We start from the raw sequence: 24062 nt of genomic DNA on the forward strand, positions 1-24062 counted from the left end.
TGGGTAGATCCTCTCTTTTTCTGGAGCGAAGCTGCTTAAAAGCAAACACACTGTGGGGTGTTTCTGTTGGCCTCGCTCCGACTGTAGAAGAGCAAAGTTAGGTTTGACTTTTTCCTTGGCTCAGACTCGCATCCTATTTCACAGCAACAGAAAGTAATGAGCACACGTTTTAAGTGCTGCTCATATGAAGATGCATATTTTTTTAATTATTAAAAAAAAGTTAGTCCTGAAAATAACTGCAAAACAAAGGTGCTCAGCTATGATTTCGACGTACTTACTTCAAGGTTAGTGTTTAACATTAACACTTTCGTTGATGAAATTTAGAGTCAAGAAAGATTCAACAAGCTGCACAGAAAACACAGGAGTCCCACATGGAGAGGATCCTATTCCTTCACTTCATGAATTCAATTACTCCGTAATCATAAATACAAAGACGATACGAGGATGTATTTTAGTTTTACGTTTTAAGATTTGTGGTTGCACTTTTGGACAAAGAGAGTCCGTGGTGAGAAACCAGTCGAGCTGCTTTAGTCACTGTGTTCTGAACAACATGGCTTCTTCACTCCATCAATAACTGTGATTTGGTTTTTTATGTGCAGCAACACTGATGCTAAGAAGGTGATACAGTGCTGCAGCTTAATGATTCAACATGCAGATGATCTGTGCTTCTTCTTTAAGAGTGATTTATCGCCCTCGTCCCATTAAAATGTAGATGTGACCTTTGTTTGATGTACAAATCAATAAGTGAGTTTTTTAACTTAAACTCCAGATGTGCTATCTATATCAATAAGTCACACGTTGTTTGGGTGTTAACATTAAATCAGATAATGCTCATGTAAAAAAAACCAACAACTGCCTGATAATAACAGACTCAGTCAGTCTGAGCCTCAGTTCGTGGTTGGTTACATTAAACATGAGGCAGAGAGACTGCAGGACACACCCAGCAGGAGAGGTCGACATTTTCTCTCTGCACACTCGCTCCGATCAATAAGTGCTCGCTGTTCATCACTTATAGAGTCATCAGGTCCCACAGGGGGTTTGTTAGCCGCACGCGGAGACAGGATAGAGTCAGAGAAAACTGGTTCACTCGAACATGTTGGCTGTTTACGTGATGCTGTGTATAAATGTGGAATTCATAGCAAAGACTTCAAATGGAGAGTAAATACGTCTACATTTTTGTTGTATTCAGCGGTGATAAGGTTTAGTATAACAGAGGTAGCATTGACATTTTGACAAGAGGTCATCATTTTTAATATAAAAACAAACAAAAATACAAAAAGGGGATAAAAACATTAAAAAGAAGAACAAGCTTTATATTTGTTAAATCAGGTCATTAGTTGTGCTTAACGGTCAACAGTTTAGCATCTTTTTTTAAATGCGTCTGTTTTGTTAAGGATTTGTCCGTTCTCCTTTCATGTGGAAAAACACAACTCATGCTGATTTCATTGCAGCTGGACCTGCAACTTGTTAAGCAGCTTAAAAGTATGACTTGATACAGAACAGATACAAAGGAGGGATGCTGTAAAAAAATAATTTGTTGATGTAAAGCAGTCCGAGGTTGTCAAATCCAGAGATAAGAAACAAAAAGCTTCTTCCGTTTACGACTGTAAGGCTGAAAAAGACGGCAGCACACACCAAAGAGAAACACAATAATATCACATTCACATGATGCTAGATTTAAAAGGCACTAATTGAATTCAGTTAGCCATGTAACCATGGCAACAGAGATGCTGAAATGATGTCTGATTGTTGTGGAAGGAGGAGGAGGTCTTTAATCAATACAGCTCCCAACTGCACAGTGGTCTTTTTCTGACAGTGAAGCTCCGTGTGTGTGTGTGTGTGTGTGTGTGTGTGTGTGTGTGTGTGTGTGTGTGTGTGTGTGTGTGTGTGTGTGTGTGTGTGTGTGTGTGTGTGTGTGTGTGTGTGTGTGTGTGTGTGTGTGTGTGTGTGTGTGTGTGTGTGTGTGTGTGTGTGTGTGTGTGTGTGTGTGTGTGTGTGTGTGTGTGTGTGTGTGTGTGTGTGTGTGTGTGTGTGTGTGTGTGTGTGTGTGTGTGTGTGTGTGTGTGTGTGTGTGTGTGTGTGTGTGTGTGTGTGTGTGTGTGTGTGTGTGTGTGTGTGTACCTACCAGTGCCAGGAGGAGGGTGGTGCAGGTCGAGGTGATGTCATCGTCCATTGGGTAAAGTGAGAGTGTAGACGCACACACACACACACACACACACACGCATCACTCACACACACACGCATCACTCACACACACACACACACACACACACACACGCTGTATTGGCCTTTTAAAGGGGCAGTGTGGTTGTGCGTTATGTGTGTGGTTGGGATGTAAAGACATCAAGAAACCACACACATGAAGTTTAAACTGCTCCCCCTCTTCTCTTCTTCTGCTTCCTTTTCCTCACGTTTATTTCCTTCTTCTATTTCTCTCCTTTCCTACTTTCCTCCCTCCCTGTCTTCTCCTTTCCCTTTTGTTTTATTTCTTCCAGCTTTTGTTTCTTTTCTATTCCCTTCTTCATGATCTCCATGTTTTCAAATGTCCTCACTTTCCTCTTGTATCTCATTGTTTCCTTATCTCATATTTTCTCTCACCTTCTCTTCTTACCTTCATAGTTTCCTTATCTCCTGTTTTCTACCACCATTTCTCATCTTCTTGTTTTCAAATCTCAACTCCTGTTCGTAACCTTGTTTTCATCTTTCCTCATACTCTCCCATCCTCTCTTACCTCCTTGTTTCCTCTTTTGGTGTCTTCTCTTATCTCCTCGGTTCCTTTTCTTAAATGTTTTTCCAATTTTCTCTTTACTCTTTGTTCCTTATTCAATTCAATCCCAAAAACGTTACTTGTCCCCGGAGGGAATTCAAAGGCACACATTTCCTTTTTCGTCTAATCTGATTTTTTTTTTTCTCTTTTAATCTAATAATTCCTCCTTTCTTCATGTTGTTGTTTCCTCTTTGGCTCTCTTCTCTCATCTCCTTGTATCCTTGTCTCCTTTGTTCCCTCCTCTTTTCTCCTTAATGCATTTTCCTCCCTGTCCTCATCTTATCCTTGTCATGTCCTTCAGTATTTTATAATGTCTTTTTAAACCATGAAATGACGAATGAGAGAAGACACCCGAGCTACAGAAGGGATGTTTTTGTAGCGAGCTGCATCCAAACATACTGTCGAGGGTATCAATAAAGTTTCACATTTTTATTTCAGATTCCAACTTGATGTTGATTTGTAACCAGTGTAATCATTTCATGATGTGATGTTCGTTTTGTACAACTTTTTTTTTTTTCTGTGGTCCAGAGGTTTAGCATTTAGCATCTTTGTCAGTGTAGAAATGTCTTGTATATGGATTTTACACACACACACACACACACACACACACACACACACACACACACACACACACAGTTCTGCTCTGAATGACTCGGCACTCTGTCTCGACGTGCAGAGTTTCTGGCAGATGTTTGTGTCTGTGTGGGCTCAGTTCCTGTGAGCACTGCTGATCGGCTGGAATTCAGGAAATCATACACACACATGCACACAGACACACACACACACACACACACACACACACACACAAGGCATTTACTATTTTAAGTTTTTTTAATACTTGAACTTTCCAGGGAAAGTAGCATGAACAGATTTTCTGTTTTCCAGTAACACTCAGTGTGTCACAGTCACACTCGGTCAGTTCAGAAGACGCTCAGTCTGAAGTGTGACGGGTTCACCGTGCCTCATACAAAACCACATCTTCAAGCCATGGCTGAGAGTGAAAGTGAGTCTGGTTCCTGTTTCAAAGGGAAAACACTTTTGTAGTCATATAGACTGATATCGGAGGAAATATCTGAGAAGTGAAGATAATGGTTAGACTTTCATAAAATCCCTCTTCAAAACACCCTCTACATAAGCACAGTCATATTTTGCATTTGGAGCCGAAGTCTGCGTTGTCGGTCTTTTGAGGTCAGGGGGACAATTGGTTCTAACGGTGGTGATTTAGTCTCCGTTGGGGCCCGAGGCAAAAAAAGAAAAAAAAATATTGTTGGTTTCCAACCAACGTTCAGCAAGGCAACGAGACTGAGCGCTGTCAGATGGAAGCACAGTTTCAGGCAGGTTTCTGTCATTGCATTCTCTGCCACTGCTTTGGGGCCCTCTACTGGTCTGGGGCCCCACGTAGGTGCCTGCCTTTGGCTTTTAACAAGCAGCACCACTGGGTAGTAACGTCCGTCTCGGCAGCAAAGATCCCTCAGTGTGTCACAGTGTGGATGAACTTTCACACAGAAACAAATGAGAGAAAAGTCCAGTTTGACAGTTGGACTCCCACACTTTCCAAATACCAGCTGCATGCAAATCCCCCCCCCCCCCCCCCACACACACACACACACACACTGTGGACGAGATGTGTGAGCTCAAGGTGTGGCAGTTGTCTGATCGGATGCTTCTGGGAGTGTGTAGGTGTGTAACTGTGTAACTACTGTAGTAGCAGCAGCAGCAGCCAGCGGTGAGCCGTACACCACAGGGAGTTTAAATATGCCTGTAATCCCTGAATGATCCTCTCTGATGACTGATCAGGGGAGGGAGTGTGTGTGGAGGTAGAAAAGAATTACTGTGAGTTAACCATGTCGTTCCCATTCTGCAAATTCAATTACTGTCAGTCATTTTCAGTACAAAGACGTAAACCTGTCTGAAGTGTGTAGATCGAGTGACTTTGTGGTAAAGTGTGTCCAGGAATGCTGCGCTTTGACTTTCTTGCTGTTAAACTGGTGACTGTGGGAGACGAGCGGGTGTTACTTTGCAGACCTGCACGCCTTGTTGAGCTTCTCGTCTGTATTAAACATCTTGGATGTGTGCCTGTCGCTGGAAGCTCTCTCGACACTTTTTATGTGAGCTTTATGACTCTGTCTCCTCTAATGCGTTTGTTCAAGACGCGCAGTTATTCAATGCATATGTTGCTGCACAGCTGTTGTAAAATATCACTTTTGTTATTCTCTTTGGGAGCCAAAGATCAGCTGGACGTTTATTGGTTTCAAGGATGAGAGACCATTCCTCTTCATTGATGCAAATAGCAAAGGAAGAAGGCCGAAGGCTTTTTTTTTTTTACTGTAGTGGAAAAAGTCACGAGACATAAAATGCAAAAATAAATCACCAGGTTGTTAGAGTCTCTGTTTAAACAAAAAATGGATCCAGGAACATTTAGGTTGCAGAAACTGGATTCTTTTTGCACTCTCCTGTTTGTTTCCACTGGTGTCGTATAGACTTCATGCATCCAATCGTTGAGTCGTTCCTGTACTGATACCAGTATCTGTGCTGGCCGCTGATAGGTAAATTCTGTTTTTCAAAATGTATAACACAGACTTTACATGTCAAGGGATTTACAGACAGCTGTGACATAGGTGACAGAGGTGTACAAGGTTTTCCAGTTTTTCCCTCGGCAAATCGTGACCTGATCGTAGTTCTCATGGATGTGGACGTTAATGAAGTAGAGTTTAGTGAGAAATACTTAACTCTACAAGCTGCGTTGTGTTAGCTCAACTTTGAAACACTACAGGCTTACGATACAGAATATAACGTCGGACAGCTTCAGGAGCCTTTTAGTGACGTCATCACTCATCACTGACAATCAGCAACCTCTGAGCCGTCTTTTAATACCAGAGTTCAAAAACCTTTTTTAGAGCTGCTCTTGAAGCCTTTTTAGAGGACTTTGGTCGCTCTTAATAATTAATGATGTGCGTTTGTCTGAAGGCTCAGCACTGCTTTGTCATGTGGTTATATTTGGGGATTGCACTGTTAGATGGATAAACAAAGACATGAAAGAAATGTCATCTTCAGTTGTGTTCATTTGTAATAATGAATTCAACAGTCATGACAAGATTTTTCATGACTCCTCTCTCTAGACTGAACTTCCTTCCTCTGACACGCTTTTTAAATATTCATGTCTATTCTGAAGGAGCTCTGTTTCCTAACGTTAGCGGTTCCTCTTCACCTGAGACTGAGCGATGGCCGTGTAAGGCGTTGACCTGGAGTTAAACCGGTCCAGCAGTCGAGTGACTGGCACGCTCTCATTGAGACGTCCACTATTCTCTCAGTCTCTCTGCATTTTACAGCACAAACAGATTCCTCCAACACGTCAGCAACTTATCTCAACACGCTGTCAGCACGTCACGTTCAACCGTGTCAAAACAAGACGTAAAAGACAATTAGCTCCCTCTTCTTCACCTTTTTTTTTTTTTTTTTTTTTTTGTTTCGACAGAATTCTCCTTCGCCTCATCTCGTCTCATCTCCTTCTTTCCTCTCTGTGCCTGACTTTGATCATTTTCAAGCCTCATCCGTCACCACCGAATCCCCCTCATGCATGTTTTTCTTGCTCTAAATGCTGAACAAACCAACATAAAGGTCATGTTTATCCATTGTGTGTAATAGCCATCCAGTTCCAGCTGAATGACCTCGATGCGTGCAGCTGTTCGAGGAAATGCCAGAAAAGTTTTTCCCGTCTTCCCAAAAAAAATCGTTCTCATCCAGTTTTGTTGCGCCGCACATGTGATCAGCTGGAATGTAACCTTGGCTCCTCGCTCTGACCTTTAACCACTAAACACCATCCATCAGCTCCCGCCCCTTTGTCCATCAGACCTCTCAGCCACTCCTGACGTCTCCTGCTGTCCACTTTGATGGGTCATAACGTCTCAGCAGACAGGCCACTGAAATCAGGCTAAAAGGTTAATGTTCTCCAAACACTTCCAGTGATGTCCTGCTCTTCTCCAGCGAAGGGGGTCTTGCTTTAACTTATGATAGGTGGGCGGTGGGGAGGGGGGGCAAAACAATACAAGCAAATGGAGAATTCATCTTACTGTATAGCCAGCTTGGGGGGGAAATCATCACCAAGAGTAGGGATTTAAAAGCCCTCCTATCCCTTAAACTGCTAATCCTTAATATCCTTTATTTGGTGACATCTGGGTTGTTTTTCAGTGGGATTTCCCACAGATCATTTGTGCGCCGGAGAGGATTATACTGTACTTTCTTTTTGTTTTTTAAATTAAAGTCAAGAATTTAAGAAAAAAGTGTCTGGAGAAAAAAAACGCAGCGTCCAGCTTATGTTTTCTGAGCGCTCCGCCTTTTTTTTGTGCGGCCGGTCCGAGCGCTCAAGATTAAAATCGCTCAACTTTTTTTTAGAAAGGCGCTGTTGATGTCACCGACACTCTGGAAATGGGGCCTTCGACTGTTAGTTCCTATATCAACTCTTGATATTTTCATGCACTTTTCACTCACAGCGGGAAATGATGTGTGTTGGAGATTGGAGGTGCTCTCACAACTACATTATTGGCTTGTTTAAGGTGAGCGAAGAGGGCGGCTGTGTGTGCTGAAGGAGGAGGTCCTCACTGCGATGTTTCCACAAGACTTGCACAACAGTGGAAAACAAAATACGGACAACTAAAACCAGCAGTCAAGAGTATAAATCAGAAAAATACAACGCTACCTCGCTGACAGTGAGCGTCTCAGGCTGTTACACACATCACACGTCTATCTGCAGTCTGGACCAATAGAAGCCTTCAGATGTTGTGTGTTCATTTGTTTTGTCTTTTACTTGTAAGAGTGCAGCCGACATTCAACAAAAGAACACCAGCGGACAGCACAAAGAGACTACTTCCTGTATATTTGCATTTCTGCATAATATACATGAACCTCTGACCTTTACCTATTTGAAAAGCTCATTAGTGTCCCAGTGAGTGGCTGTATCAGTCCCAGAGGACATGCTGTGTACTCTGTCTCATCTCTCTCTCTCTCTCTCTCTCTCTCTCTCTCTCTCTCTCTCTCTCTCTCTCTCTCTCTCCCTCTCCCTCCTCTGCCTTTTATCCCTCACAGTTCACCGCTTTGTTTCTCACAGACACCCAGCTGTCTCTTTCCTCCCTCTCTCTCTCTCTCTCTCTCTCTCTCGTCTGTCTGCTGGAGGTGGGCTGCTGCAGACTGCTGTAGGTGGTCAGGATCTCTCCAGACAGGCAGGAGGGAGAGAGAGGAGGCTCTGTCTGGGGCGCTCTAAAGGACAACTGGCTGGCTCATCCTCCACATTTTTCTCTTTTTTTCTTTAATCTATCAAGCAAATGCACTTAGCTGAGAGCAAAAATGTTTAAAATCAAACCAATATTAAATTTCGTAAAGCCTCAAAGGGCTTTGGAGAGATGTTTTTAATCATACTAACAACACAGTTAAGTCAGTAAAGGTTTTCACTAATAGTTGTTGAAGGATTTTTTATGTCCTACCTTTGGACAGTAAAAGGCCTCCCCAGTAAGGAGAGCTTCATACAGTATTTATACCAGTTTTCATCTCGATGTTGAATATCCAAAAACAACAGAAAACCAGCAAAGAAAAAGGGGACAAAGTGCGCTGACATGGAAAAGTAAGATGAATAAAGAGGGTTACAGCACACAGCGACTTTCTGGGATTAAGCCTTCTCGGTGGTGGTCTTGGTTTTGACCTACATTCAAACTGATTTCTTGTTCTTACATTTTTGGGTCGTGATCTCTCCTCCAGTGGCTTCACACTCAGGGATAGTGATGATTCATCTGTCCGGTGAACGACGTCAAAAAAAAAGTGTTGGCATCTGTTTTACTTCACAAACGTTATTAATGAAACAGAATAATAATGTAAAAAAAATTATGTTAACCCTTTATATAAAGTGTATTACCCTTTTAAATCAGTATGTATTACTTCATACTTGAAATTATGTTTAGAAGACTCTTGTAGTACACCTCTTTTTCTGTCTTTTAAAAAAACAGAGAGAGAGAGAGAGAGAGAGGTACTGTGTTCAGTATCAACAGGGAAGTGGTGAATTACACCATTGTGCTCTCATTACAGCCACTTTTGTGTGGAAGGTGGCAGCTGTTAATCTTGGCGCGCGGCTAGAGCCTTTGGATTATCACATGAGTATGCATGCACACACACACACACACACACACACACACACACACACACACACACACACACACACACACACACACACACACACACACACACACACACACACACACACACACACACACACACACACACAGAGACACCCTCACGCAGGGTTTGTGGCTCTGATAAGCTGGCAGGTAGCCTTTAACTTCATGAAGCAGCTACTGTTCCTCATTGTTTTGAATGTCTATCAGTTCTTGTCTCGCTCTCTTTGACTCGTCTCATGCTCTTCCTTTGTGGTGTTTGTGATAGTGGTTCCCTTTACGACACAGCACAGAAAGCCTATTGAGTCGCTCCACTCTGTCAGATGAAATCGCCATGACTCTACTGACCCTGTTGGGACTCGGTGTACTGGAAATGCCCGAGGCTCTGAGGACATGAACTGATGTTTGAAATGATGTCTTGTTGCTTTGCTTCCATATTTAACCTCCTCCATCTCCTCTCTTTCCTCCCCCAGTTGGGATGTCCTGAGTCAGTTCTGTGGGCCCAGAGAGCGGTGTGCAGATGGGACCTGCTGCGCCACCATGAGTTTACAAGATGGCGGCTGCAGCTACGCCAGCAGCGCCAACATGGCCACCGCTTGTGGCAGCATGCGGCGGCGCCTGGAGGACCAGGACTTCAGCCTGCGCGTCTATCCAGGAGCCCTGGCTGAGGGCACCATCTACTGCCCCGTCAACGCACGCAAAAACACCACAGCCGCTGAGGCCATCGAGTTCCTCATCCAGCGGTTATGCCTGGAGCGGACCAAATGCTACGTGCTAGCTGAGGTGAAGGAGTTTGGCGGGGAAGAATGGATCCTGAACCCCAACGACTGCCCCGTTCAGCGGATGTTGCTGTGGCCTCGCACTGCCCTGGAGAATCGCTCTGGCCTGGGCAGCGGCGAGGACTACCGCTTCCTCCTGCGGGAGAAGAACCTGGATGGATCTATTCATTATGGCGGCAGCCTACAGATGTGGCTGCGGGTGACTGAGGAGCGGCGGCGCATGGTGGAACGGGGTTTCCTCCCTCAGCCTGCAGGGAGTGACCCGCCGTCGGACCTCTGCGCTCTCCCGGAGCTTACAGAGCGCGCCCTATTGGAAAGCCTTCGCGCACGCTTCCGCCAGGAGAAGATCTACACTTACATTGGGAGTATTCTTATTGTGATTAACCCTTTCCAGTTCCTGCCAATCTACAATCCGAAATACGTCAAATTGTACGACAACCACACACTCGGGAAGCTGGAGCCTCACATTTACGCTGTGGCAGATGTGGCTTATCATGCTATGCTGCAGCGGCGGACGAACCAGTGCATAGTCATCTCTGGTGAGAGTGGGTCAGGGAAGACCCAGAGCACCAACTTCCTCATTCATCACCTGACTGCGCTCAGCCAGAAGGGATTCGCCAGCGGAGTGGAGCAGATCATCCTGGGAGCGGGGCCCGTGCTGGAGGTAAGGAAGTCACCTGACAAAATCCTGCTGTGTTGAACTAAAGTTCCTTCCTCAAAGTCTTGTATCTGTTCTTTAAGTTCTGTAGGTGGCTTGGAGTCGAAACAGTCAACTTAAATGACATTTTGTCATGTAAAAAGATCAGATTTCAATTTCCATTATTTCCGCCACTTACAAATCTTTGGTGACATGAATCGGAGGGATAATTGTTGATGATTCTTTTTCTGTGTTTTTTGTCGGCTGTTTGTGCTTTGAGTAAATGTACCTGATTTTTAAGACGACCTTCATAGAATCAGTTTTCCCTCTTTTACTGAAGGAACTTTCCCAGAAACCCAGAGACACTTTTTCTGACATCTAGCGATAGTTTCCTCCAGAGTAACTCCTGTATGAATTTACTTTCTGGTCTGTTGTTTCTCCTTTTTAAAAAGGTATAGGTGATGTGTTAATTTACCCTGAGACTTGGGCAGGTTACAAGTTCATTCTGAGGTGAAAGTTTGGTGATAGAGACGATGCCTACATGAGGAAGGTACAGAGTAATTACAACCCTATTTTGAAAATCATCAAATTCTTTTTTATTTTTATTTACATGTTATAGAAAATTAAAAAGTTTTTAGATTAAGTTTGTAAATGTCAACATTTATTTTATCGGTCAAGTGTTGAACCATAAGATGAAAGGTACTGCAGGAAAGTTAAGACTCATTCTATATGTAGTCAAGTAAAGACCTAGAAACACGTCACCATGAGAACAAGACGGGTTGCTGTGAAGCTATAATGACTCCTTGTGTCATGAATTTCATATTGTATGAAAAAGATCCTGTTCCTGTGGTCCCTGCTGTATGAAGCTAGGATTGTTTAGATACACTTGTCGGCTCAAAGAAAGCTGGAGGAGTCTCATATGGAGTGACTTAAAAACCCCAGCTGTAGAAAGGAAGTGACAAAAGCCCACTGAAATCTGCCGAGGAGTCAGCAGGTTACATCTCTGGTGCTGGAATGTCAGCTCATGAAACGAGGCATGAAAAGGATTAAAGACATATCTTTCGGAGACTGGAATCCCTCGACGTACAGAGAAAACCTATATTTAGCCCCAGCTTTAGCACATATGACTCTTATGTGTATTATTTGACCCAGAAACTGGGTTTTCTGCATTGCCCACTCTCTGTGTTGATGGAAAAAGAAAAGAAAACCTAATGGAATGTCACCTAATCCGCCTTGGATTATAGATCAATAAAGGATTATGGATTATGGAATTTCATTGGGAATTTCATGTTTTGGGAAGGTCTCCTGAAGGGCAACATGTGCTCTGCAGACTTATAGAAATGACTCAGTGAGCTCTGTGCCTCCCCATGGTTTGTTGTTTTCTGGCAGCCATTTTGTTTTGCACGCACACAGCTTCCTGTCAGGACGTATGGGGATGTCATGTCAACACACAGCTGTGCTTGTTGACACCATGTGCGCCCCATGTGGAGGCCTGTACAGTAAAACAGGGCTGTTGTACGGTCAGGTGGATATCTGTGCCATACATCCTAAACATCTCCTTTAAAACAACAAGGAATGTAAAACACATGTCAGAATTGATGAATGGTATTTCGCTGCTGTTAAACCTGGCCGTGTGTTCGGCTGCACATCTCTGCAGGTAATGATTTGACTGTGGTGACTGAATACCTGTCAGAGCTCAGGTGCCCGAGGCGACAGCGCTGGGCGGACTGTAAATGCTTGTTTTTGATAATAACACGGATAGAGGAACGTTTCTCTCGGAGGAACTGGATAGTGTGCTGTGGTGTTGGTGGCTTTGTGTGCTGTGTGTGCGAGCATGACCGTGTCCCGTGTTATCACTTCCCCATCAATCACCTGTCTGAGCGAGGTGTGAGAAACGAGGCGCTAGTTTGAATGTCACAGAGACAAACACGCAAAGGACACGAGGACTCCATCTCTCGGCTCTACTTTTGCTTTTTGTGTTGTTTCTTTCTTGTGATCTTCTTGATAATTTTCCTATTTTAGTGAACGAGCAAGTTTTTTATGGATAGCTTCATGCAAGAAACAAAGAATAGATTGTAAATGCCTATTAGCCTTCATTATTACATGACTACCTTTGCTAATATGTTATATCTATCTTTTGAAGCTGTTCAAATTCATAAAGGAACAGTTTGACATTTTATGATGATTGATTATTGATTACCTTAGAGCTAAAATTCGATTTAGATGAGAAGAGGAATACTAATGTCTAAACCTCTTAACATAAGGTAGCAGCTAGCTAGCCAGCCTGACAACATCAGAAAAAAAGCTAGCTTTGCTCTTTGTAAAGAAAAGTTGTTTCAGCATTATAATAATGATCATAATAATTTGCTGAATTTGTACAAGAAGACGTTGTATTAATTTCACACTAAATAACAGTTATAGCTCCTATAGCCAAGAAGAAAACCTGTCTAACTGTCATTTTTGCTTGGCTCAAACAAACAAGACATAACTTGATAATCAATGTTAGAAGAAGAATCAGAGTAAGGAGGCTGCACCAGTTCCAGGAGTCAGTCCAACTCAAAGGTGTGTCGGTAAGGACACAAGAACACAGATCTGGAGTTTCTTTACCGGTTTCAACTTTTTTTACACACACAGTCAAAACAGGATTAGTGAGGTAACAGATTGACGACAGTCAGAGAAGGGGGGGGATTTCCCACAAGAGCAGGTAGAGAAGAGGGATTTTCTAGAGGTGCTTGTGGGTGAATGTTGTGACCTTTTAAGAAATATTTGCCCTTTCCCCACATGTTTCTTATGCTAAGCTAATTTAACAGTAATCAACACTAAAAAAACGTGTGTTAATCTTCTGGCAAAAAAACCCAAGTAACACTTTATTTTAACGTAATACATGCATGATACACTAAATAAAAACACTCAAACTAACAACATTTCCCCCTTTTATTTCTCCAAACAGTATGATGTGTAGTCTGACCTTAAGAACAATGTAACTACAGATGCCAAAGCCACTAAGTCACACAATGAACTTGTCACTCACACAAATAGTTCACACGTCATGTCACTAACAGTTTTCCTGTGTTGGAGCTTTTCCAATGACAGCTGAACATGATGTCCATATTGAAGCACTGTTTGCATGACCAACAGCTGGATGGAGGGACATAATGTGCAGCTGTGAATGCTTCAGGGCCTGACGTGTTTCTTTTGAGAAGCAACTCTCTGGCGCTAAAAGTTTGCTGCCAGCCAAGAAACGAGGCATCTGAGTTCAGCCCACTGAATATTTTGGTTCCCTCAAGTTGTAATGCCAATTACAGAATGATTTACTTCGGTCAGATGTTGCCACTGCTTCACTGACGCTTTGTGAAAGTTTTGACTGGCTGCCTGAGGGCGAGTCAGGTTGAAAATATGAGCTCAGCAAGCCTAATAAGAAGGATTGTAAATGCATAAAGAAGTATTACAATTCTGGCAATTCTGTTGCTTTCTTGATGTGTTGAATAGTTTTTTCTTCCTGCAAAAAAGACGTAAGATGCAAACATGATTCCTCTTAATGCATCCCAACTCCAAAAATATTAACATGACATCAGATTCTGTATTTTTATGCAGAATATTTACCTTTTTCATTTACTGTTTCCACATAGTCTGAATCTGGCTTTTTCCCTACTGTTCTTTGACATTCAGTACATTTTGGTTCATTATAACACAAATGCAGTAGCCCACTTTAAATTGATCCACTTGGAACAATTCATATGCCACACATGACATGCAAATGGTTGAAAAGATTATACCTCGAACCAAAGACAAACATGTCAATATTAGACAAACAGAAAAAAATGGTCACTTTTGCAAAGGTGTTTTAAAATCCAGGGCAGTTTGTGATAGCTGTTGGCTTTAAAACTGTATTTATGACGACAAGCCAAGGACAGCAGACGTCCAGACTTGGACATCAGCAGGATGAAAGACAGTCTGAAGTCCAAAGGAAAACATTTCTCAGGATGAGCTATGTCTCTCTGGCAGGGGTTCATGTGGTTGGACGTTGATTTGAGAACTTTTGTGGAAGTGCCTGTAGACTGAGATAAGTCATTCTTGTTGGATTCACTTAAGAAGCTTACTGCTGACTGCATGAATGGGTGGAGGGAGGGGAACCTGCAGCCCTGTAAAATGTCGCTTTTTAAACCTCACTCTTAAATATTTCAAATCAATTTTATTAATTCTTTTGATTGACATATGAACATGATTTTTGAGCGCTCCACAGGGTGTGCTTTAAATCAAAATCCCAAAGGGGGGGGGGGGGGGTTGCATTCCTCCATTTTTCCCCTTATGAGTAAAATGGAAAAGTTTGATGCAGCCTCTGTTTCTCTCCCGCTGCTTCTTCACCCCTGCCTCACTCGACCTCTGGCTCCCGGTTCAGTCCTCTTGTGGGTGTTCCAGCTGTGCAGAGTGGCAATCAGCACGCAGCTTCACATCGTGTTACGGTGAAGTGCAAGGTCAACAGCATAAGAGAGAGGAGGCTATTTTAGTCCTCCTTGGAGTCTGTATGGAGGCCTGCTCAACAAAAAGCACGAGAAAATACCTCCACACTTCACCTAACTTAGCTAACCTGCTCAGAGCAGAATATGTAAAGACACTTGAGCTCAGACGCTTGTGGAGTTGTTTTATAGATCAAAAGAGACAACATCTTGTACCCATATTGGCAAATCAAGTCTGTCCTGCACAAAACTTCACACACACACACACACACACACACACACACCCTTCAACTACGAACTTGTGACTTCCCTCTTTTCCCCTCCACTGAAAGAAAACTGCTGTGTGCTGCTGTGACTGACTTTGCTCTCCTCCCAAGGACACAGTAGCATGTGTGTGCATGTGTGCTCTGCTGCTCTGCAGTGTGTCTGAATACTCCGCAGTGTGTGTGGCTTTGAAGGAGCAGCCCAACAGCCTCCTTGTTCATTCATTATTTTGCAGCACTCGGCTGCATTGAGAGCTTTATATTCTTGATTGACGCCCCTCAGTTCTCGATCGGGGACATCAGCAGCAGCAGCAGGGATCGGTCATATGACCTTTAGGCTACAGTGTGGGCTTTGTGACTGCTGTGTGACGCTTCTCAGAAACACAGCGGTGCAGCCACACGGTCAGCATGACATCATGCCGGCGGGATCATCTGCCAGCTCTCTATGCTCTGATGATCGCACGCTGGAATCATTTCTTGTCATGAAGAAGTCTTTAATATCACACCGCAGATGGTCAGTTGCTGCAGCAGTGTGTAATCCAAGCTGCGTTCAGAGGCAGGCGTCTGTGCAGATGTGACTGTACAGTAGGACAGCGCTGACGGGAAGATAGCTGGCAGACTGATGGGAAGGACTCGGCTTCTGTGGTTGCACATGATTGGTTCTCTGGTGGTTTACTGTGCTTTCAGACAAAGTTGCTCTTTTTTTTTTTGTCCCTGACTTTAACAATTAAACCTCTCGTTTCAGAGATTCAAGTACACTGAGGGGAAATGAGACTATTTTTCGAGTGTGTTTGCTGGTTGAAGAACAGACAAACAGAAATATTATAGTGCTGATGGACCCTAAAAGTTAAGCCTGGTTCACACGGCAGGATAATTACGCCGATTTTGGCTCCGATTCTCTCCTTCCGATAATCTTAAGGACGCCCCGATCATCATACAATAATCTTATAAGATCATCCTGCCGTGTGTGGTGTGTTCAGCCCGCTCTCATCTGGTCGGAAGAATGTCGGGACCGCTCCGATCTCAAATCGGAGATATTCAACATGTTGGATTGTTTTGGCCCGATCTCTCATCATCTGTGGTGTTTCCCCCGAGGAGAAAACTAGCACAAGCCTGTTGACTGTGACGCATAGCCAATCAGAAAGCGAGGTGACGTAGTAGCGAAAACACCGGTAGCAAAACAACAACTACTCACCTCCATATCAACATGTAGCAAGTACAGTTCATGCTCCCGTTGTCTCCACTCCTTTGACCGACGCCTCTTTTTAAAACGTGTTTTTCAGATAAAAACGGCACAAATGATTCCTGTTACATCCTCTTCGTCCGTTTGTTGACTCTGGAATCACGTTTGATCTCGAGAGGTTTTGCGAGATTTCCCGTCTGATCGGGGGACGTTCGCGAGTGAAATCGGTTGGTGCGTGGTGTGTTGATGTTGCCGTGTGGCCGCACACCACACACTGTACGACCAAAACTGTAAAACCTCCGATTATTTATCGCCATGTGTGTGGTCTCTCAAGTTTGGGAAATCGGCCAACAATTTTATAATCCTGCCGTGTGAACCGGCCTTTACCTGTCTATTTTCCAGTGATTAGAATACTGGTGAAATTGTTTATTTTTCTTATTGTTTTGTGAGAACCTCCAAGTATTGTTTTTGTGTTGCCATAGCGTTCTCAACTATGGAGCTCTGTTGTTGTGCAAACACGAGTGTTAGAAACATCAATGGTCTCATTCATTTTTCATTATCATGAGAATTGGCTCCATAGATTGTAGATTTATTTCAGTAGACCCGGCACGCGCAGTCCAGAATCATTCAGCATAGAATAACTACTCTGAGGATCTTAAGACAAGGAAACATGAAGACATTGTTTTTTTGTTCGACTTTATTCACACCACAATTCTGGACTGAATGTTCAGCGTGAATGTTCCTTGACGCCATGTTGGATGTTTCGGTAAAGAAGGGGAGGATATGTCTGGGAAGACAATACACATTTACAGACTTTCACTCGAAGCTATAAATCTGAACAAAACTTTGGCAGGTTCCTATAGAATATCCTGCTGTGCACGAGAAACATCCATTATTTACCTCCAGATAATATACTGCACACATGCAATGAACGGTTCTAAATCAAGATCATTTTGAAAGGTCGTGCAGCTGCTGATGGACACATTAGCTGCAGCTGGCTGCCAAAGACTTTCCAACTCTGAACCTGGCAACTAGCCTGCAGTGTGATGCTGGCATATGTCCCAGTAATTGCTTCAAAAACACGCACATTTTTAACAATTTTCATTTCTTTAATAATGTGTTCATTGTTGATGTTAGTCCATTTTCTGTGTGTTAGTGGTTGTAATTTGAGCAGTAATGGCAAAGCTCTGGCCTGCTTTAGAAAGGACTGTAGCTGAACTGTGCACTTGCATGAGAAGCGTACATCCGCTCCTCAAATCCTCCTCAAGTCCGTCTGAGTCTCCGAGACTGACCCCAGCTGTGTGGTGCTGTATCAGGAGGCTCCTGTGGGGCCGCATGGGGCCACATTACAGCCTGTCTTTGTTCCGATGGTGTGGCCAAAACCTGCCTGCCTGCTGCATTAGTAGCCATCAGGAACCACCCCCCACCACATCCCTACTTCTCTCTTCACCAGATGGTTCCAATCCAGATGTCCCCCCCCCCTGCTCTTAACCCCTTAGGGACAGATCCTGTCTCCCGTGGCTGATAGATGGCTCCAGGTAGTGCCTTGCCCCACTGGTTTTAGGAGTGTGTGTGTTCAAAGGTCTGTGTATCGTTAAGTGAGTTGGATGCTGCATAGGACCCTGATTCTGCACCACAGACCCTGAAATTGTAGATAACTACACACCTCAAAGCTTTTAAATCCCATGTAGTCTGAGATTAAAGCTGAATACTGCATCCTTTTTTCTTCAATGTCTGTGTGTTGAATGGGAGCTGCTTTTCTTGTGCGTTTCTGAGCCTGTGTCTGTTTGGTGCAAACGTGTGCAGAGAAGAAGCTCCTGTCAAAACGCGTTAGCAGTCAGCCCTACCTGCAACAGGGGGAATAGGAGACTTGCACCCACGACTGACTGTGTCCTTGCTCTTTAAATCACAATGAGACATCCAAAAGCTCTCTGCCGTCACAGCAGGTCCCTGAAGAAGGAGCACAGGCGGATTTTATTGCACAGCACTTTACACTGTTGGTCTGTGCATGAGGGAGCGCCTCCCTCAGTGAATGGTTACATCATTCACTTTTTGCAGCGGCTACACACATGGTTGTTTGAGGACAAGAAAAACTTGTCTGAAGTGGATTTAGTAAACCATAAGAATTTTTCCAATACAGATAGAAAAAAATGGGATGTTAGTATCATAGCATGCCCCAGCCAATGCACCGATCTGATACCATTATTAAATGTCTTATTTCTTCCACACAGCATTATTACACAACTTGAAAACTCTGCCATTAAAGGCAGGTTTTATGTAGTTAAATCATGTTTTCTGTGGGATTGCTGGATGACTCCTGTATAAACAAATGTTGTTCATAAAAGCATATTATGATTGTAAAAAGGTTCAAATATTGAATGTCATTGTCTGTTTCATAGCGCTAAAGAATAAACACTTTCAGGTAGTTGAGATGTTAGCAAGCAGCGCAGTGCTAGCTTCGCTCGTAAAGTCAAAGCTCGCTAAATGTCAGCAGCAAGTGTTTTTAACTGACAAATTAAAAGCTGAATTTTCAAAGTAAGTTCAACCAAACACAAAAACAGCAGAGAATCAGGGTTTATTGAAAGTTGGATTTTCGTAAACCTACTAGGCATGCTGCAGCTAACGTTAGCTCAGCTTGTTCCTAGCTTTGGTTGCTTCAGTGTACTGAACCTGGTTGTTTAATAATGATAGACATTGTATTACATCTGTGCATGATTTGTTGTTAATTTAACTGTACAATTATATTAAAGAGGTTCCGAGAAATGACTAATACTCAAGTCTATTGGAATAAGTATCATATAAACAGGACTCAGACGGAGGGAGTCTAATGTTGAAGAGGTATTATGGGTTAAAACATCCCACTCCTGTTTTCTCTCATTACCCCCTTTACATTGTGTTTCCAGAGTTCCTTTAAATCCCAGCTTTTCTCAATCAGCAGAGACAGAATGTGTCCCACTTTCGTTACATGAGGCTTAACAATGGCCGCTGCCTTCACCTCTGCGAGTCCTGTGCTGGCTAGCTATCGTGGCTGAGTGTTGGCTAATCACATAGCCCACCTCAGCCCCCCTATGTTCCTGTTAGCACTTCAGTCTCTATAATCCGTATCCTCTGGGCAGTGAACGCTCTTCAATAAGCACCAGAACATCTGTTCACTGGATTATCCCCATCTCCCCCTCACCGGGCCTTTCTCTGGAGCGTTCTTGCTTTCCTCTCTCAGGAAGCTCGGTACAGTGTGCATTTATCCCCGCAGACAGCTGGACACAGTGTGCTAAAAAGGCTGTGGTTGTATCGTTGACCTGGAGAGGGTTCAACATGGTGTCAGAAGCCAAAGTTTCTCCCCAGTGCAGCCTGTCTGTCTTAAATTCTTAATCTGTCACTTATTTAGGGTCAAATATGATTAATTTATTGCTCTGCAATGTTTTAAATGGTTCTCTCGTTTCTAAAAAGCTGTCTTTGAGCATGAAGTGAAGACATAGACTCATGTCCATCAGAGTTGCACAAAGACATTTGATTATACTGAATTCTAGTATGAAATTACAGTGGAGGATTATATAGTAGAGAGAATGGGGAGGAAGCAACTCAGGAGCTAAACCATGGCAGCCATTGAACTTAGTTTTTGTGTCCGTCATGCCCCTGTTCTCAACAGTTCTATTACAATATACAAGATGATGTCAGAGTCATAGCATCACTTACAATTTCTACATCTACTCCAGTTATTTAAAAGCATGTTGTTGCAAGTGTTGAATACTCGCGTTGTAAAATCAGCATTAAAATCAGCAAAATACTTTACAGTGCTTCTAAAAAAAATGGCGCTCAATTACTTACACAACATTCTTCGACAGTGTACTAAATTTTAATTAAACATTTTTGCTTGTCCAACCAAAATGAGAAAAACATGTTTTAACCTTAGACTAACATTTTGTTCCTATGGTTTCAACAAGGTCTACATATCATTTAAAAGAAGTCTGTTGTTTTAAGCCTTTAGTCAAAATATGGGAAATGGACCTGAGCTTGTGTAACACTTTTTTAGTCCTCTCAGAGAGCTTTAGCGCCACGGGTCACACCTACACATTCACACAGTAATGGCAGAGGATGCTAAGTGTCCATCAGTATCAACTCATCCCATCTATACACATTTATACACCGCTGACAGAGCAGTAGGAGTAACTTGGGGCTAAGTATCTTGCTCGAGGACACATAGGACATGTGGTTGCAGGAGCTGGAGATCAAATCCCTGACCTTACATTTGAGAGATGACCGACTCTAACACTGAGCCACAGCCGCCCTTAAAATAGCCTGTCTGTGATTACAGTCTGTCATAGTATCATACTATAAATTGTTTTCCTGTTGTGCTTTCTGATATATTTGCCTTTAATTTAATGTCAGTTCCATTTGATTTTCTCATGGTATGATTGATTGTTGTACCTGAAAACAAATGCAATATTTCTCTTTAGTCCATTTTAAATCACATTGGAGACCGTCATCACACCGTATTACTGATGTTGACTTGTCATTATCAGCCCGTGTGAATCGTCCATGTCTAAGTAAGCTGCAGTCAATTTTCATGATGACCAACCTTACAGCTGAACAAAAGCATGAAAAGTGTTTCTTTTCTGGCATTAATTATTGGTTCAGTTTAAAAATAACGGTGCTTTAATAATGCTTTTGGTGGTGATGTGTATCTCTTCTCTGTGAGTGTGAGAAGCTGTCACATTTCATCCATTCCTCATTTTTCTTTTTGTGCTGACTCCACTCCACGACTCCACCCACCAGATTTAGAGAATGGCTCGTCGTGACAGGAAATTGATCGTCTAAATGGGCCTGATTGAATCTGAGTCGTGCTCACAGAGTTTCACAGCTATCAGTGACGGATGAGATTGCAGACATTAGAAGGCGTAGTCGGACACGAGGCCATCTGGGAAGATTGGAGCAATCCAGCTAACTAGATCTGTGTTACCGATCTTGTCTATTTAAGCTGTTAACTGGTTGTCATCAATCAAAATTAATGTAATAAAGCTGAATTAATCCAAAGAGAAAGGGTCGTCTGCAGTAATTCGTCATCTTGTTTTTTAAGAATTGCATTTGTGTTCCTAGAAAGTTCCCACTGTTTAAATTTCCATCTGTTTTCTTTTTTTCCTAATTTGGTCTCAAACACAAAAACCAGCAGCATGTTTCTCATTACCTTTTCCCTCTATAGTCTGTGGTCGTGATTCACCCTTTGAAAAGTTATTTTAAGTTTCCTACCGAAACAAATTCAGTTTTGTTTGTTAGTTTCTGGGGAAGCTTTGCCTCAGACTAATTTAAGGCCTCGGAGCAGCATACGGTGCTACAAAGACAGTTTTAAGAAAATGATTTGAAGTGGATTTTAAAACAAATCTTTCTGAAAATATTCTCCTCAAACTTAAATTACAGAGCACTAAAAGGAAGCTGTTGAATTTTTAATCCTTAAATAATTAAAAAACAAAACAAAGACACCTCTTTCTATCATCAGTGTCCCTGAGATTTTGATCTGATTGGGTCTTTTTCCTCAGTGAGAAGAAGTTGAAGACACAACATGCCCTCATACCTTTAAGACTCTAAGTGACACCTGGACCCAACATCCTAAAACCTGATTGGCTATTACTCTGTCAGACACGAATTAAAACCATTGGACTGTGTTACAGCAGGTGCGAGTGACTTTCTTTTTATCTCGTAGTGGCACATTTCCTTTTAAGTATTTTAAATTGGGACTTATGACATAAATCACTTTTAGGTACTGATAGATCCCAAGTTTCTCCCTCTGCTTTGTCAACTTTGTCCATGTGTATAAATGGGATTAGTTTAAACTGATGACACTTTGCTTAGCAGCCTCTGCCATCAGGGTGTGAACGGGTAGGTGTAAAAGAACTTTGAGGAATCAGAAGACAAGAAAAGCACTTTACAAACTATAGTCCATTCACCATTACTCAACCTACAAGTTAGAAAGTAGCTCACATTCATAATAAAAACAACAAAACTTATTCTGTAGCTACAGAACACAAAGCTGGTTTCGTTAATGAAAGACGTGTGTAAAACCATCCATCCATTCTCAAAGTTATCATTAACCTTTTTTTGCTTCCCGTCCTAATTACCTTCGTAACTAGAGGTTAGTGCTGAGCGCTAAACAATAAGATAACGATGCACAAAGCTGCCTGCACAGATGACGGTCGTATTTTTGAAATAAAGTGCTGAGTATTGACACAGCCTGTATACAAAATAGCATCTGCAGGTTGCTGCGGTGCATAATTGCAATCATTGCTGTGCTTTTAGTGAAACTGCACTTTCAGCACAATGGGATCTGGTTCAGCTGTCGTACAAGTTGAGTTATATTTTTGTTTTTGGATAAACATGATGTCGTCAGCAGCGGTCTGTTTGCAGCCATCCCTGGTTTGCTGATGTCTTTGTTTGTGAAGATCTTTGGCCGTCTGTTTGTGTTCGGATCACTGAAAAGAGCTCCAGACAACAGAAGTCCTAATCACCGTCTTTGTACTTCTTCGCCAAACATAATGTTACACATGAAGCGTCATCCGTCAGGTTTCAACAGGTTTTCGAATGCACTCGCACAAAGCAGACCCCCACCCTCGCTCAGCCCCTCAGCATCCATGTGTAGTACTGTCACGTTCAGCCTCTGCGTTGAAAGCAGGGCAGTGTGTTGTGGGTAAATGAATGGTGCAGATGTGCTTGTGTGAAAGCGGTTTTGTGAATGAAAAAGGGGAGCGGGAGTGTGTGGGGGAGGTTTGAACAGGTTCTCAGACAGAGCCTTACAGGTGATGCTTTGGTTGGGTTTTTGTCTTTTGTATTGTACACACACCTGTTTGTGTGTGTTGGGCTTCATCTAGCTCTCTGGATACAAAGCTGCACTGTGTGTTCATGTACGCAGCACCCCTTCTTCTTCTTCTTCTTGCTCTTTTCTGCAGCATATTCATCATGTCCTTTGAAGTCTCTGTGTTTTCTCTTTGTCGTACTTCTGCTTTCATTAATCAATTATAGCTTTTCCTCTTTTTTTAAATATCTCCCGAGTCTCTTTTTGGTATTTTTGGCACACATGCATCCAGCAGCAAAATGAGACGCATGATTGACTTTAAGTTAACAAAATGAGACGCACGACAATTACTACCATTACTCCACACAAGTCGGATGTTTTTGTGTTCATCACATTCATAGGTCTCATCGTTGTTGAATTTTGTCCAAGTGGCAATCTGTGGTCTTAAAAACTTCAACTGCAAACCCCCCCCCCCAAAAAAAAAGTAATCTGTAGTTCTTTGAGTATCCAGTTGTTACTGGAGACAAAAACCAAGAAAAGCCAATTTGGACGCCCCACATTAACATGGGACCCAATGATAAACAGTTTAAGTTTAAAATTGTACAGGACTTAAAGGTTTTGTTTTTGTTTTTTTGGCTCCTTCAAAAGGCAAAATGTAGAAAACTTGTTGATGTGTTCTGGTGCTGTGGCTGGAATGATATTATTCTCACTGCGCCCTGTTTGATCAGGTCTGATCTATAGCCCGTACTCCTCCGCTGCAATGACCTGGTTTTCCCCATGGGGATCATTAATGTTTCATCTAATCTAATAGAGCATATAAGAGGGCAGATGACGGATGCTGCTGCTGCTGGTGCCGTAGACTCTGGTAATGTGGTGGTTTTGTTCATTGTGCAGCCATGCAGCTTCAGGAGTGTGCACATTAAATCACAGGAAAAGTTGTGCGGTCCATTCTGGTGAATAGATCAATGAGCTCAATTAGCTTTGTGTAGTCTGGAGAAAGATAATTAGAAAACTGGACTATAACTTTTTTTCAAAGA

General features: G+C 42.7%; 1 protein-coding gene across 1 annotated transcript in view; it reads left to right on the plus strand.

The window, feature by feature from the left end:
- LOC306825275 (unconventional myosin-IXAa-like) overlaps positions 1-24062 on the plus strand; it is a 124949-nt gene that overhangs the window by 21159 nt on the left and 79728 nt on the right. Inside the window, exon 2 of the mRNA XM_079345908.1 lies at positions 9399-10368. Coding sequence (XP_079202034.1) covers positions 9466-10368 — 903 coding nt within the window. The 5' untranslated portion in view covers positions 9399-9465. The remainder of the gene's footprint in view (positions 1-9398; positions 10369-24062) is intronic.

Source organism: Symphodus melops (genome assembly GCF_947650265.1).
Source record: "Symphodus melops genome assembly, chromosome: 6".
NCBI lineage: Eukaryota > Metazoa > Chordata > Actinopteri > Labriformes > Labridae > Symphodus > Symphodus melops.